We start from the raw sequence: 16,366 nt of genomic DNA, 5'->3' as shown, positions 1-16,366 counted from the left end.
AGTTAATAAGCATAGAGTAACTAATCAATAGTAACACAATAATAGTAATGAACTTTAACATCCCACTTACATCAACGGACAGAGCATCCTAACAGAAAATCAACAAGGAAAACAGTGGCTTTGAATGACACACTGGACCAGAGGGACTTAACAGATGTATTCAAAACATTCCATCCTAAAACAGCAAAATACACATACTTTTCAAGTACACATGGAAAAGTCTCCAGAATAGATCACCAAAACAAGTTACAATAAATTCAAAAATATCAAAGTCATACCATGCATCATTTATGACCACAGCCTATAAAATTAGAAATAAACCACAAGAAAAACTGTAAAGACTACAAATGCATGGAGGTTAATTACATGCAACTAAACAATTAGTGAGTCAATCAAGAAATCAAAAAAGACATAAAAAGTTACATGGAACGAGCGGTCCAAAATCTTTGGGAGGCAGCAAAAGCAGTTCTAAGAGGGAAGTTTATGACAATACAGGCCTACCTCAGGAACAAGAAAAATTTCAAATAAATAATCCAACCTTACACCTAAAGGAGCTAGAAAAAGAACAAACAAAACCTTGAATAAGCAGAAGGAATGAAATAATAAAAAACAGAGCAGAAATAAATGATATAGAAACTAGAAAAAAAAACAACAAAAAAACAAAAACAAAAACAAAAAAAAACAATGGCACAGATCAATATAACCAGTAGCTAGGTCTTTAAAAGGATCAGCAAAATTGAAAAAAATTTGTCCAGGGGCACCTGAGTGGCTCAGTCACTTAAGCATCCAACTTTGGCTCAGGTCTTAATCTCATGGTTTGTGGGTTTGAGCCCCATGTCAGGCTCTGTACTGACAACTCTGAGCCCGGAGCCTACTTTGGATTCTGTGTCTCCCCCTCTCTCTGCCCCTCTCCGGCTCTTGCTCTATCTGTCTCTCTTAAAAATAAATAAACATTAAAAAAAATTTTTAAAGATAAACTTTAGCCAGACTCATAAAAAAAGACAGAGAGACCTCCAACAAATCACTAATGAAAGAGAAGAAATAAAAACCAACACCACAGAAATACAGACAATTGTGAGGGAATGTTATGAAAAATTACAAGCAAACATGGATAAATTCCTAGAAACACATAAGCTACCAAAATTGAGTCAGGAAGAAATAGAAAATTTGAACAGACCAATTACCAGCAATACAGTTGATTCAGTGATCAACTTTCAATAAACAAAAGTCCTGGACCAGATGGCTGCCAGGTGAATTCTACCAAACATTTAAAAGAAGAGCTAATACCTATTCTTCTCAAACTGTTCCAAAAAGTGGAAGAGGAAGGAAATATTCCAAATTCATCCTGTGAGGCCAGCATTACCCTGATACCAAAACCAGATAAAGACACCACAAAAAAGACACCATTACAGGCCAATGTCTCTGATGAACAAAAGAACATATTTGCAAATGGCATATCAGATAAAGCATTATTAGACAAAACATATAAAGACTTTTTAAAATTCAACACCTAAAAACACAAATATTCCAATTAAAAACTGGGCAGAAGACATGAACAGGTATTTCTCCAAAGAAGACATCTTGAAGGCCAACTGACACATGAAAAAATGCTCAACATAACTCATCATGAGGAAAATGCAAATCAAAACCACAAAGAGATATCACCTCACACCTGTCAGAGTGATAAAATCAAAAACACAAGAAATAACAAGTGTTGGAGAGGATGTGGAGGAAAAGGAACCTTTGTGCACTGTTGCTGGGAATGTAAACTGTGGAAAACAGTAGTGAAGTTCTTTGAAAAGTTAAAAATAGAACTACCCTATAATCCAATAATTCCACCCTGGGTATTTACCCCCAAAATACAAAAGCACTAATTCAAAGGGATACATGTACCCTTATGTTTATTGCAGCATTACTCACAATAGCCAAAATATGGAAGCAGCCCAAGTGTCCATCAATAGATGAATGGGTATAGAAGATATGGTGTGTGTGTGTGTGTGTGTGTGTGTGTATAAAATGGAATATTACTCCACCATAAAAAGAATGAAATCTTGCCATATTCAACATCATGAATGGAGCTAGAGAGTATTATGCTAAGCAAATTAAGTCAGAGAAATACAAATACCATATGATTTCACTTATATGTGGAATTTAAGAAATAAAACAAATGAGTAAAGAAAAAAAGCGAGAGACAAACCAAGAAACAGACTCTTAACTACAGAAAACAAACCAGTAGGTAGCAGAGGAGAGTTGGGTGGAAGGATGGGTGAAATAGATGATGGGGATTAAAGACCATACTTATCATAATGAGCACTAAGTAATGTATAGAATTGTTGAATCACTATATTATACATCTGAAATTAACATAACACTGTTAACTATACTGGAATAAAAATGAAAAACTTAGAAAAAATTATTATTCTAAAGCTGGATTGTTGTGGTACAAATCTATAAATTTACTAAAAGTTATTTAACCATACACTTATTGGTGAATTTTATGGTATGTAAATTATGCCTGAAGCTATTAAACCATCTATAATATATTGTTTCTTTTCTTTTTAAAAAAATTTTTAATGTCTTATTTTTGAGAGCAAGAGAAATAGAGAGACAGAGTATGAGTGGGGGAGGGGCAGAGAGAGAGGGAGACACAGAAATTGAAGCAGGCTCCAGGCTCTGAGCTGTCAGCACAGAGCTCAACACGGGGCTCGAATTCACGAACCATGAGATCATGACTTCAGCCAAAGTCAGACATTTAACCAACTGAGCCACCCAGGCGCCCTTGTTATCTTCTAAAAACGATTATATGTTTATTTTTAATCAGATATTTGTACTTAAAAATGCATATATCTTTTTATGCCTATAAATACTCATTTGAAATATATATATTTAAAAAAATTTAATGTTTATTTATTTTTGAAGGAGAGAGAGAGACAGAATGTGAGCAGGGGAGGGTCAGAGAGAGAAGGAGACACAGAATCTGAATCAGGCTCTAGTCTCTGAGCTGTCAGCACAGCCCAACGTGGGGCTTGAGCTCACAAATTGAGATCATGACCTGAGCTGAAGTGGGACATTTAACCAACTGAGCCACCCAGGTACCCTATCCAATATAATTTTTAATGGCTAAATGGCATTTTCTATTATATTCATAATTTATTCATCCAATTCCATATTGTTGGACACTTGGGTTGTTTATAACAAAACTAGAAATTATATGATGAACATGCTTTACACATATGCTTAATTATTTCCTTAAGCTAATTTCTCAGAGTGAAATTACCAAGTGTTTGTAGTTTTTTGTAAGTTTTCCAACACATACAGTCCCATTATTGTGTTTGAGAGTCTTCATTTTCCTGTGTTTTTGAATAATGGGCATTACTATACTTTTTGACTGATAAACGTATATTTGAGTTTCAATTTAATTTATATTTGACCATTGATAAGCTTGGACATTCATAGAATATAAACTATAATGTGTGTGTGGGCGCCTGGATGGCTCAGTCGGTTAAGTGTCGGACTTCAGCTCAGGTCACGATCTCGCAGTCCGTGAGTTCGAGCCCCGTGTGGGGCTCTGGGCTGATGGCTCAGAGCCTGGAGCCTGCTTCCGATTCTGTGTCTCCCTCTCTCTCTGCCCCTGCCCCGTTCATGCTCTGTCTCTCTCTGTCTCAAAAATAAATAAAACGTTAAAAAAAAATTAAAAAAAAAACTATAATGTGTGTGTATTATACACACATGGAGAGAGTAGGAAAACCCCTTTGCATTTGTAAGCAGATAATTCAATTTATTCCTTTTCTACATAAATCTCATTAGTGATATGTCTTGTACAGAGCAATTTCTAAGAAATTTCAAGAAACAGGCAACTGTGGCATATTAGAAATAGAAGGGGCTTTGAAATAAGAGACTGCAGGGGCATCTGGGTGGTTCAGTCGGTTGAGTTTCTGGCTCTTGATCTCAGCTCAGGTCATGGTCTCATGGTTGGTGAGATCAAGCCCCTCGTCTGGCTCTGCACTGATGGCATGGAGCTTGCTTGGGATTCTCTCTGCCCCTCCCCTGCTCACGCTCTCTCTCTCTCAAAAATAAATAAACTTTATTTAAAAAAATCACACAATCCAGTGTTTTAAGTTTATTTATTTTGAAAGGGGGGGTGCCCAAGTAGGAGAGGGGCAAAGGGGAGGAGAGAGGGAGGGAGAGAGGGAGAGGGAGAGGGAGAGGGAGAGGGAGAGGGAGAGGGAGAGAGAGAGAATCCCAAGAAGGCTCCAGGCTGTCAGCTCAGAGCCAGACAAGAGGCTTGATCTCACCAACTGTGAGATCATGACCTGAGCTGAGACCAAGAGTCAGAAGCTCAGCCACACACAAAGCTGATGTGGGGCTTGATCTGATGAACCGTGAGATCATGACCTGTGCTGAAATCAAGAGTAGGATGCTTAACTGACTGAGCCATCCAGGCACCCCTCTGGTTTTTTATTCTTGAAAGAATCAGTAGGAGAGTCACCTTAGCAAGGTGGCATAGTAAGAAGCCTTGAGCCCTCCTCCTTGCATAGACAAGGATTTAGCAACAACTCACAGACAAATCCGAAAACTAGTCAAGGTCTCCTGCACCCTGGGCATACATAAAACCAGGTTCACTGAAGCCACAGGTGGGGACGCTTTCTTGCCAGAGTCCGTAGCCCTGGAACAGCACTACATGATCAGGATTAGCTTACAGCTTTTCTCAGTAGAGGGAAAAGGATTGGTCTGTGTATCTCGCGCTGCAACTTTGCAAGAGGACTCCCCAAAGGACTGGCTTCTGTCTTGCCAGTCTTGGCGCTCTGGCAGGCCTGGCACAGGCTAGCTACCTGGTGAAAACCGAAATAGATCCTCCATGGATCATCTGCCATGCTCCGCACGGACTGAGCGGATGAAAATCCCAGCTCTCAGCCTCCACCTGAAGAGGGAAAGAGTGTTCCATGCATCTAGCGCTCCAACTTCTCCACGGCTTCCCACAACAGTTATTCAAGTTGAAATGAAAGAACACGAAATAGCAACCGCAGAGCATTAGAGACTCACTAATAAAGGTAAATGTCGCATACAGAAGGCTGTATTACTGTAATAGTGGTAGGTAAGTCATTTTTAATTCTAGCATAAAAGTTAAAAGAGGCCTTCTCTCCCCCCCCCCTCCCCCCCCCCCCCCCCCCCCCCCCCCCAGCAAGTGGCGGTGGCTGCGGCGGAGGAACCTGACATGCACCGGCCCCACTCCTGCCCCGGTCAAAGCCGAAGCTGCAGCGGGCGCCCCGGGCGGGGGCCGCGGGCGCCCCCGAGGCCCGGGTTATGAGGGCGGAGGCAGAGGGGACGCCGCTGGCACCCGGAGACTTTGTGCGGCTGTCCGTGCCCATCATCCAGCAGCTCTACCCCTGGGACTGCGGCCTGGCCTGCTCCAAGATGGTGCTGCGGTGCCTGGGCCAGCTGGGCGACAGTGAGTTCGAGAGCGCCCTGCAGGAGCCGCGACTAACCGGGGGCATCTGGACTACTGACCTGGCCTACCTAATGCGCCACTGTGGCGTGAGGCACCGTTTCGGCACGCAGACCCTGGGCGTTGACAAGGGCTACAAGAACCAGTCCTTCTACAGGAAGCACTTTGACACAGAGGAGACCCGGGTGAACCAGGTGTTTGCACAAGCCAAGGCCTGCAAGGTGTCTGTGGAAAAATGCACAGTGAGCGTGCAGGATATCCAGGAGCACCTGGCACAGGGTCACGTGGCCATCGTGCTGGTGAACTCTGGGGTGTTGCACTGCGACCTCGGCTCCGGTCCTGTTGCGTACCGCTGCTTCGCCCCCAGCGGCCGCCGCTGCTTCTGCCGGACCCCTGACCACCAGGGCCGCTTCGCTGTGCTGCCTGGCTGCAACCGGGCCACTGGCTGCATCTTCTACAACAACCCAGCCTGTGCTGACCAAATGTGCGGCACCAGCATCAGTAACTTTGAGGAAGCCACTTATGGCACATAAGCCCATGTGACAAAGCCCCAGGGAAGTCTTGGAGCCCAAGGCGTGGTGCCTGCTTTGTCCACCAGCGTAGCTCGTGTCATCAGGTCACTTACCCAGCACACCTGCTGGTTGCTGGAGGCCTCCGCAGAGCATCTCAGTAGAGCTTCCCCGGGGACCCCAGGCCTGACTCCAACCATGCCCAGGGGACCTCCACAGTCCCCTCTGTTGCCTGCAAACCAGACCCAGGTGGAGAAGCCTGACATCGCCTCCCCACAGACCTGGGTGCCGAGCCCTGGAGAAGCCGCCTGTCAGGATGGCATCGGTGTGTTTGGAGACCGTATAGCCAACCCCGGCTCCCAGAGCTGGGGACTCCTCCCAGGGGGACTCCCCCCTGTCCCCCAGAAGTGCTATAGACCTCCTCCCTGTGCCCTTTGGTGAATGCTGCCACTCCCTCCCGCCTCCCCGTGGACCCAAGTTCCTGTGGCTGGTTGTCAGGCCTCTGGGCCCTCAGGAGGGCTGGGCCTCAGACCAAAAGGACCCTGAACCTCACCCTGCACCCTCCAGGTACTATAGCATTGTAGGGTGGAGGGCCCTGAGGGGAGGAGACAGGGCCCTGGCTCTTCCTGGCTGGCAGTGCTGAATGTACTCTGAGAATGCCTGACCCTGAGGGCCAAGAACAGCCACCTGAGTCCCAAAGTTCCCCCCCCCCCCAACCCATGAGGCCTCCTGACACTAGCCTAAGCCCTGACAGTGGGGCCCATTCTCTGGGTATAGGGAGCCCCAAGCCTCACGGTGCTGGAGGTGCTGGGGTGCTAGGGCCTGCACTCCTGAGGCAGTGGGGGGGGATAGCCTGTGGCCTCCCACCCACCCCAGTGTTCATGCCAGGACATTTTGCACAGAACACTGGGTCTCTTTTTTCTTGACAGAGAAGGGTAATACCTGCCCAGGATCACAGAGCACTGCACGTAGCATGGACCATTTGTTTTTTGTTGTTGTGGCTGGTTTTTTTGAGATTTAAGCTTTCGCTTGCGGGGAGTGAGGGTCACTCTCAAATAAGACAATAATAGTGAGATTCAGGGACTTCAGAACCACGGACACCTCTGTTCAGAGGGCAGATAAGCCTGCCCAAGTTGTCTTTCAAAAAGAAAGGGACTCACAGCTGGTGGGCTGAGTGCCAGGACCCCTCACCTTGTAGACAAAATCCGGCCATCAGTCTGGGGAGAGTATATCCAGGACAGTGGTGGGGCTGGGTCTTGAATGCAGGTCTGTACCTAAAAACTAAGGGAAATGGATCATTCCCAAAGGGGCTGAGGACACCCAACCCCTCATGAGCGGTCACTGGCAAGAGAGCAAGGCTACCCCAAGAGCCACACGGCAGCTGCCATCCCTCCGGACCGCAAACCATGCTCAGCATCTGCTCCCACCAGCCGGCTGGCGCCCCCCCCCCCCCACCACAGCCGCTCTGAGGGGCAGAGGTGGGCTCTGTTTATAAGGGCCGTCAGACCACCCAGCCGAATCACTCCTCGGCACCAGATGCAGCCTTTGGCCGAGACGGAGGCGCTATTAGCTGGTTAGCTAACAGGTCAGCCAGCCTGGTTTCAGAGACTACCATTGCCTTCAGACTGGTCTCGTCTCTTTTGCCTTGATGCGGGGTGGCCCAAGATCCCAGGGAACTCTGGTGTCATGCCCAGGAGCACCATGTGTGGCAGCTGAGGTTTGGGCGTCCTCAGGAAGGGTCTGGCTAAAATTGTGGTAAGAATGGGTGCATCAAGGAAGGCAATGAGGAAGCGAAGCTTTGGACGACTGGTGGGGCCGTCATGGAGAGCGGCCTCCAAGGAGAGTGGTCACAGCACCTCAGTCCATCGTGCGATATTTAGAAACACTCAGTCCCTGGGCAGGCCACAAGTTAGAGGTCACCCATCTGGCAGATCAACAAGAAAGCTACCTGTGCCTGAGACGGTGCCATCTGCCAGGGGAGGGTCATGGGGGTAGGATGCAAACCACACTACGTTGTGTTCTTGCACATGGCATGAAAATAAGGCTGGAGAGAGCCCAGACTTCAGGAACTTCTGCCCATAGCATGTGGCACCCATGACCCCTGTCCACATGCTAGGGGCCCAGCGAAGCCACACTGGACGGTTGGTTTTGTTCACTGCAGCCACACAGGGACAAAAGGGATTTTTTGCATTGCAGAGATTTTATATATATACATATACATATACATATACATATACATATACATATACATATACATATACATATACACATATACATATATATATACATATACATATACATATTCATATACATGTATATATACTGTTTATAATGAACCATTCTCAATAAACATTCTCACTGCAAAATGAAAAAAAAAGTTAAAAGAGAAAGTATTACAATAGAACTGTAACCAAAATACATTAAAAGATACACAGTATGAATGCACATAAATTGTGACAGTAACAACATGTGGGTGGGAGGAGAAGCTACAGTGTAGAGTTTTTGTATGTGATTAAACTTATCTTTTTAAAACAGACTGCTATAATTATAAGATGTTTTATGTAAGCCCTAAGATATCCATAAAAATAATACCTATAAATGTTACACAAAGAAAAAGAGAAAGCAAAGCCTATTAATACCAAAAAAAAGTCAAAAAAAAAATATAAGGGAAGACAGCAAGAGGACAAGACAGACAAAGGAACAAGGCTAACAGAAAACAACAAAATGGCAATAGTAAATCTTTCCCTATCAATGATTGCTTTACATATAAATGGATTAAATTCCCTAATAAAAACGCATAATATGCCTGAATGGATTAAAACAAAACAAAACAAAACAAAATGTACAAATTGCTCTATAGGAAACTCATTTCAGTTTTAAGGACACACATAGGCTGAAAGTGAGAAGATGGAAAAATATATTACAGGGAAATGGTAACCTAAAGAGAGGAGTGGGTACACTTACACCACACAAAGTAAACTTCAATTCAAAAATTCTCTCAAGAGACAAAGGATATTACACAATGATAAAACAGTCAATCCACCAGAAAGAAATAACAGTTACAAATTGTATATGCATTCAACATCAGATCACCTAAATATATAATGTAAACACTGACAGAACTGAAAGGAGAAATAGACAAAAACATAATAATAGGACACTTCAATAACCCACTTTCTAAATGGACAGAACACTCACGCAGTAAGGAACCAGAAGATCTGAACCACACTATAGATCAAATGGACATACAGACATATTCAGAACATTCCATCCAACATCAGGAGAATGCACAGTCTCCTCAAACACATAAATATTCTCCAGGGAAAATCATATGCTGGACCATAAAAGAAGTCATAATTTTAAAAAGATTGAAATCATATCAAGTACCTTTTCCAACCACAATGGTGGAAATCATTAACAGGAGAAAAACTGGAAAACTCACAAATATGTGCAACTTAACACATTCCTGAATAACCAGTGGGTCAAAGTAGAAATTAAAAAAAAAAAGTGAGACTAATGAAAATAGAAACACAATATACCAAAACTTATGGAATGTGAAAAAAAAGCAGTTCTAAGAGGAAAATATGTTGTTCTAAACATCTACATAGAAGATAGATATCAAATAAACAACCTAACTTTATATTTCAAAGAGCTAGAAAAAGAACAAGCTATGATTAAATTTAGCAGAAGAAAGAAAATAAAGATTAGAGCAGAGATAAGTGAAATAGAGGATAGCAAAATAATAGAAAATTAACAAAACTCAGAAATGGTTTTCTGAAAAGAAACAAAAGTGATGAACACTTAGCTAGATGAGAGAAAGAGAGAGACAGAGAGAGAGAGAGAGAGAGAGAGAGAGAGAGAGAAGACTCAAATAAATAAAACCAGAAATAAAGAAGAGACATAATGGATGTCACAGAAATATAAAGGATCATAAGAGACTAGTATGAATATATGCCAACAAATTGGATAACCTAGAAAAAATGGATAAATTTCTAGAAACATACAACCTACTATGAATAATCATGATGAAATAGACATTCTCAACAGGTCTATAACTAGTATGGAGATTGAATCAGTAATCAAACACCTCTCAACAAAGACAGACACAGGTCCGGATGGCTTTGCTGGTGAATTCTACCAAATATTTAAATAAGAATTAACATGAATACCTCTTAAACTCTTCCAGAAAACTGACAGCTAGTGAACACTCCCAATTTTATAAATTCAGCTTTAATGCTAAAGCCAGACAAGGATACTACAAGAAAAACTACACACCAATAGCCCTAAAGAATGTAATGCCAAACTCATCACCAAAATACTGGCAAACCAAATCCAACAGCACATTAAGAGGATCATACACCATGACTGAGTGGGATTTATCCCTGGAATGCGAGAGTGGCTCAACAGGAAAATCAATTAATATACCACGTTACAGAATAAAAGATAAAAATCACCTGATAATCTCAAAAGATTTGAGAAAAAGTTTGAATAGATTCAATATCCTTTCATGATAAAAATGCTCAACAAACTAGAAATACAAGTACTCCACAACATAATAAAGACCATACATGAAAAACCCACAGCTAAAACCACACTTAATGGTGAAAAACTAAAAGCTTTAAGAGCAGGGATGAGGCAAGAATACCCACTCTTGCCACTTCCATTCAACATAGTACTGGAAGTCCTAGCCAGAGCAATTAAGCAAGAAAAAGAAAGAAAAATATCCAAATCAGAAAGAAAGAAAGAAAGAAAGAAAGAAAGAAAGAAAGAAAGAAGAAATACTCCCCCTGTTTGAAGACCATATGATCACGTACATAGAAAGCCCTGAAACTTCCATAAAAATACTGTTAGAACTAATTCTTTAGTTCTAACACAAACTCCCTAAGATGGTAAAATATGAAAATAGCACACAAAAATCAATTGCATTTCTATACACTATTAGAAAAGGAAGTTAGGAAAATAATCCCATTTAAAATATTATCAAAGAGAATAAAATATTTAGGAACAATCTTTTTTTTTAAATTTTTGAATTACATCCTAGTTAGTTAGCATATAGTGCAATAATGTTTTCAGAAGTAGATTCCAGTGACTCATTCCCTATGTATAACACCCAGTGCACATCCCAAAAAGTGCTCCTTAATGCCCCTTACCCAGGTAGCCCCTCCCCCCCCCACACAGCCCCTCCAGCAACCCCCTCCAGCTTGTTCTCTGTAATGAAGAGTCTCTTATGGTTTGCCCCCCTCCCTGTTTTTATATTCTTTTTGCTTCCTTTCCCTTATGTTCATCTGTTTTATACCTTAAATTCCTCATATGAGTGAAGTCATATGATATTTAACCAAGAAGGTTAAAGATTTGTACATTGAAAAGTATAAAATACTGATTAAAGAAATTTTAAAGCAGATACAAATAAATGGAAAGATATCTCCTGTTCATGGGTTAGAAGAACTAATATGAAAATGTCTATTCTACCCAAAATGATCTACATATTTAATGTAATCTCTATCAAAATCCCAAGAATATTTTTTATAAAAATGAACAATCCTATAATTCACACAGAACCACAGGAGACCCTGAACAGCCAAAGCAATGCTGAAGTACAACAAAAGTGGAGGCATCATACCTCATAATTTCAAAATATCTTTAAGAATTACAGTAATCAAAACAGGATGCTACTAGCATAAGACAAGCATTCATAAAGTGAAATAGAGAGCCCAGATGTGAATCCATGCATATCTGATCAACTGATCTTTGACAAGGAGGACAAGAATACACAATAGGGAATGAAGTATTTCTTCAACAAATAGTGGTGGGAAAACTGGATATTCACAATCAAAAAGAATGAATTTGGACCTTGAACACTCCCACGTTCACTGCAGCACTATTCACAATAGCCAAGATATGGCAATGACCTAAATATCCATAGACGGATGACTACATAAAGAAAATGTGGTATATACAGACAATGGAATACAGCCTTAAATTTAAAAAAGAGGAACTTCTGTAATATGTGACAACATGAATGAACCTTCAAGATAATATGGTAAGTACAAGAAGCAGGTCATGGAAAAATAAAGACCGCATAATTCCATTTGTATGAGGTATCTAAAATAGTCATATTCAAAGAATCAAAGAGTAGAACAGGGATTTCCAGGGGCTGGTAGGGAAGGTGAAATGGAGAGTCACTAACCAACAGGCTCTAAGTCTGTTAAGCAAGACGAATAACTCTAGAGATCTGCTGTATAATGTTAGAAATTATAGTCAATAATAATGTATGGTACATTTAAAAGTTTTAGAGGACTGATCTCATGTTAAGTGTTCTTACCACAGTAAAATACATCAGTAAATAAGTAAAAATAATAAAGTTTGAGAACCCTGAGAAAAACAGAAACTTTTCCAAACCTCTGTTTTCAAATGACTCTTACCACATGAGTGTCTTTTTTTTTCTTCTTCAAACTCACTGACCAATCTTTGGAAAAAAAAGGACAAGATAAAATGTGTATATGAGGACCTCTTATTTACTGAATATCCCTTTGTGAAGGTGCATTAAAGAAGGAAATAAAATAAAACCACCTGCTTTTGCAGTAGTATAGATTAAAAAGCATTCATTCAACAAACACGTAACATTAACACACACAAAACATAAAGAGTGCAAACAATGTTTTAGCCAAACACATAAGAGCTTATTAAATAGGGAGCATTCTCAACATCAGTTAAGTGTGTATAACTATTAAAAAGTCTCATTTTGAATGAGAGAGGTATTTAACAACAATAACAGGGTATATATAGTCTGATATGTGAAAAACAAAATTCAGTATCAAAAATCACTAAATTTCATGAGCAATCAGCTAATCTACCAAAGACTATGCATTATAGAGCTGGAAGGGACCACTGAGTCTAAATTCCTCATTTTCAAAATGAGGTTCAAACATATTAAGGATAATTTGCTTGAAATCACACACCTCTTCTAGACTAGACTAGAATACAGGTGTCCTTTTCCTTCTGCCCCTATCAAAAAGTGTTTAAGCCACAGAAAGCCTCTTGATCATTCCTGACTCATTGTGAAGCATCTCCAGAGAGAAACAGCAAGTTCCAGTCTCATGAGGCTATGAAGGGCAGAGGCTCTTGATTATAAAATCGCGCCCTTAAGAGCACTGTTGGAAGGAAAGCTTTTCAGAACAGAAAATAAGCAATTACAAAGGAGGAAATACATCATCTAAATGGCAGCTGAACTTCTCTTTAAGCGGACAGTAGCAAAAAGACAGCATAATTTCTTGAGCAGAGACACTTAAATCACATCAGCGTCAGGTTTTTCTCAGAAACATTTACAGCCTTCAGGTAAGGATTTATGGAAGCCTATACTGGAATTAGCATCTCTAGGCTGACAGTGATCTTATTTATAATTTCCTACTCCTCTTTCATATTTGATAGGTTTTTTGTGTTCTGTATGGAATCACTCAAGAACTTTAATACTGAAATGTAAAATTAAGATTCCAGAAGAAATAAATATATGTTATGCTCACTATCCGTCAATCTACTTGTCATCCCTGAGATAAAAACACTCAGATAAGCATAATGATTAAAGTACATTTATGTTATTAAAACGTATCAAGGAAATGACGGAACAAAATTAATTCACTTATTATGTAAACAATAAAAAGCAAACTTCAAATAGGCACTTTGAGCTTCAGGCTTCGGGTAGTATAAAAAATGAAAAGACTAAGACGGTGATAAAACTCTGACAGGAATCTTGATTATTTCTTAACAAAAGGGTTCATTTTAATCAGAAGCTTAGATTTTGTTCCTTTGCCATGGCAACAGATGTAGAATCATGTACCTGGAAGGTTACAATGATAATCTTCATTATGCTCACAAAAGCCTCTGTGTTAACAGTTTAGTGATTGGACTGGAAGGAACTAGTTTGAGTATTTCTACTCAGTTCTACGTAATATTTTTTTGATGCTCATGGAGGATGTGATTCTATGGACAGTCTTGGCCATTAACTCACAGTATGACTTTAAGTCCACTAAGTCCCCTGTGTTTTTTCCCACAAATCTGTGGGAACATTGGTCTCAGTTTTCATCCCAGAACAGGTTAGGTCTGTATTCACTGGTTTATCTAGTGCTGAAGGCAAAGAAAAGAACGACTTTTTTACTTTTTTTTTATTAACAGGTGAAGAAATTCTCTCATCATGCTCTACCCTTCTTGTCATATAACCTCAAAAAATGTCAACATGGGGACACGCAGAACACACAGAGTCATGGCCATTCTGCTCCAGGCATCCTGATATTTGACATGATCCATGAATGTTCCCGCTCCAATATATAAGGATCGACGTCAGCTGCCTCCCTGTTGAGCAACTATTTTCTTATTGAAATGAAGAAAGTGAGTCTGTAATATGAAACGTGGAAACTCTAATTAAACTCTCAGAGAAAAGCAGAAGGAAGCTTTTATTTCTTCCGATGAGGGATGGTGCCCTCACAGCACCTCATTAAATACTAATGTGGTGCTCAGAGATTGTGGGTCCTGTCCTTTGACTCTCATCAGGCCTTCAACCACCTTTTGCTAAGTTATTAGATAACAAAGGCTTTAGGTCTTTTCCTTCCCAGAGACATCTGCTTTTAAAAACTTTAAACACTGGACTCTTATGGACTGAAAAGCCTTCGAGACTTAAGAGAAATGGGTATTTGAAGGTGGATGTTTCAAGAATTCCTGAATCCTTGCCCGTGCTCTGAGATCACATTCTTGTGGCAGGTGGAGGTTCCCTGAGAACAGAACCCGTTGCACCTGCTGCTCCTTAGGCTTCCTCTGCAATCCTCCTGCCACTTTCTCTATAGGCTACTCCCAGCCACTGATTGAGCACAGGGAAAGTTCAAGAACGGGGCCATTTATGCCTGATGTGGGGCTCCCTACTGGCCTGGTCAGGACTTTCTTGGTGGCTCTTCCTGCCCCACTTTCATGCTTCTGTCCAGGTGTCAGACCGGCACCACAGTCTGAAGGTTCTTCCCACAACTCCTGCTTCCTCTTCCCTTTTCCCTTCACAGAGAATCTCTTGAATTCCTAATTCCATCTTGGCATCTGCTGAGAATTAAAGCAGACTCAGTACTCCATGAATATTTGTTGTGCCAGATGAAGGAATCTCAAGATGAACCAAATGAACTCTTAGGGGAGGTGAAGAGAGTGGTGAAAACTTAGATCGAGCACCTGTAATTTGCCAGGTGCTCAACTGGGAGAGTCTTGGTGCAGTTGGGCTAAAAGAGAAGTTGAGTTAAAGTTTTCTCAATGATTGATATGTATTAAATGCTCACTAAATAGTAGCTATTCCTATTAATAAGAGTTAACTGGACTGTGTAGCAAGGTCATGTGGGTAGGAGATACTGAGGTCATGGAAGATGGCAAAGAACCAAGCACAAGAAGAGGTCAGAAGTATGAAAGCAGCATGGTCCAAGCAGTACTCTGGGCTCAGCCACTTGGCACAGCGGAGAATGCCCTGGGAGCTCTGCTTCTATTCAAGTTTGGGGCCTTCTAGGAAATGTTCAGCTCTAGGTGGCCCCCAGTACTGAATTTGTTCATTTTTCAGGGCTCTGTGGTTTTATAGGTTTCTAAATGGTTAATATCATCTCTGATTTCAGCAAAGTCGGGGCGGGGGGGTGGATACCATTAATTAATCCATTAGTGGTACTACTCCAGGTCTAAAGACAAGGCTATATTTTCAATTTGGATTTGGGGCCCCAAGTGGAAATGGGTGGAAGAAGGGGTGAGAGCAGACAGACTCTTGGGGTAAGACCCTGACTCCTTCCTATCTGAACTTATTCTCAAAGAGAACTCCCAGGCTTGGCAGTTAGCTTTTCCATCTGCTTAAAGTGCAACTCCATAGTTAAGTGTGTGATGGTGGGCTTTTCTCAACTGCAGTTCGATTAAAGAGACTTTCCAGATGTCAGATATCATGTTGAGGCCACACTCTTCACCTCCTAAGAAAGCATAGTCCATGACTAGGAAAATTCTACAGACTACTACACAGGATACAGAGCCTACAGAAAAACAAGCATCACATCCTGTAGCAACAGTAAATACAAAAAGGAATATTTTTTAAACCAACTGATTGTTCTCAAAGCTATCTAAATCATCTGTCAGCAGTAACTTTCAGAAGGCAGCTCCAGATTCCTTAGTAAATTAAGCCTACAAGTGAAAGCAATCCTAATTCATTACATGCCAGTACACTTGTCACAAACATAATTAGTTTAGTCTCATAAGAGCATCATTTTTGAGAGGTTAATAAATCCATCCATACTTTCCCCAAAGTCCCAGGGGTCAACTTTCACTTGTCCATGCCTGATGTATGCTGCTGAGTTTTGAAGTGCTATGAACTTCTCAAAGAACTGGTAGTTGTTTTATTAACATAAGATAGTACTGC

The 16,366-nt window shown here is 41.2% G+C and overlaps 2 protein-coding genes across 3 annotated transcripts in view; one reads left to right on the top strand and one right to left on the bottom strand.

The window, feature by feature from the left end:
* Positions 1-16,366, bottom strand: part of NECAB1 (N-terminal EF-hand calcium binding protein 1) — a 197,788-nt gene that overhangs the window by 71,138 nt on the left and 110,284 nt on the right. The gene's annotated exons all lie outside the window — the stretch shown is intronic.
* LOC101100863 (protein GUCD1-like) lies at positions 5,305-5,979 on the top strand. The gene has a single exon (XM_011291307.3). The coding sequence runs from the start codon at positions 5,305-5,307 to the stop codon at positions 5,977-5,979; it is 675 nt and encodes a 224-aa protein (XP_011289609.3).

Source organism: Felis catus, chromosome F2 (assembly GCF_018350175.1).
Source record: "Felis catus isolate Fca126 chromosome F2, F.catus_Fca126_mat1.0, whole genome shotgun sequence".
In the NCBI taxonomy this organism is placed as follows: Eukaryota; Metazoa; Chordata; class Mammalia; order Carnivora; family Felidae; genus Felis; species Felis catus.
Note: the sequence above shows the minus strand (reverse complement) of the source record. Positions and strands in the feature narration are given on the sequence as shown.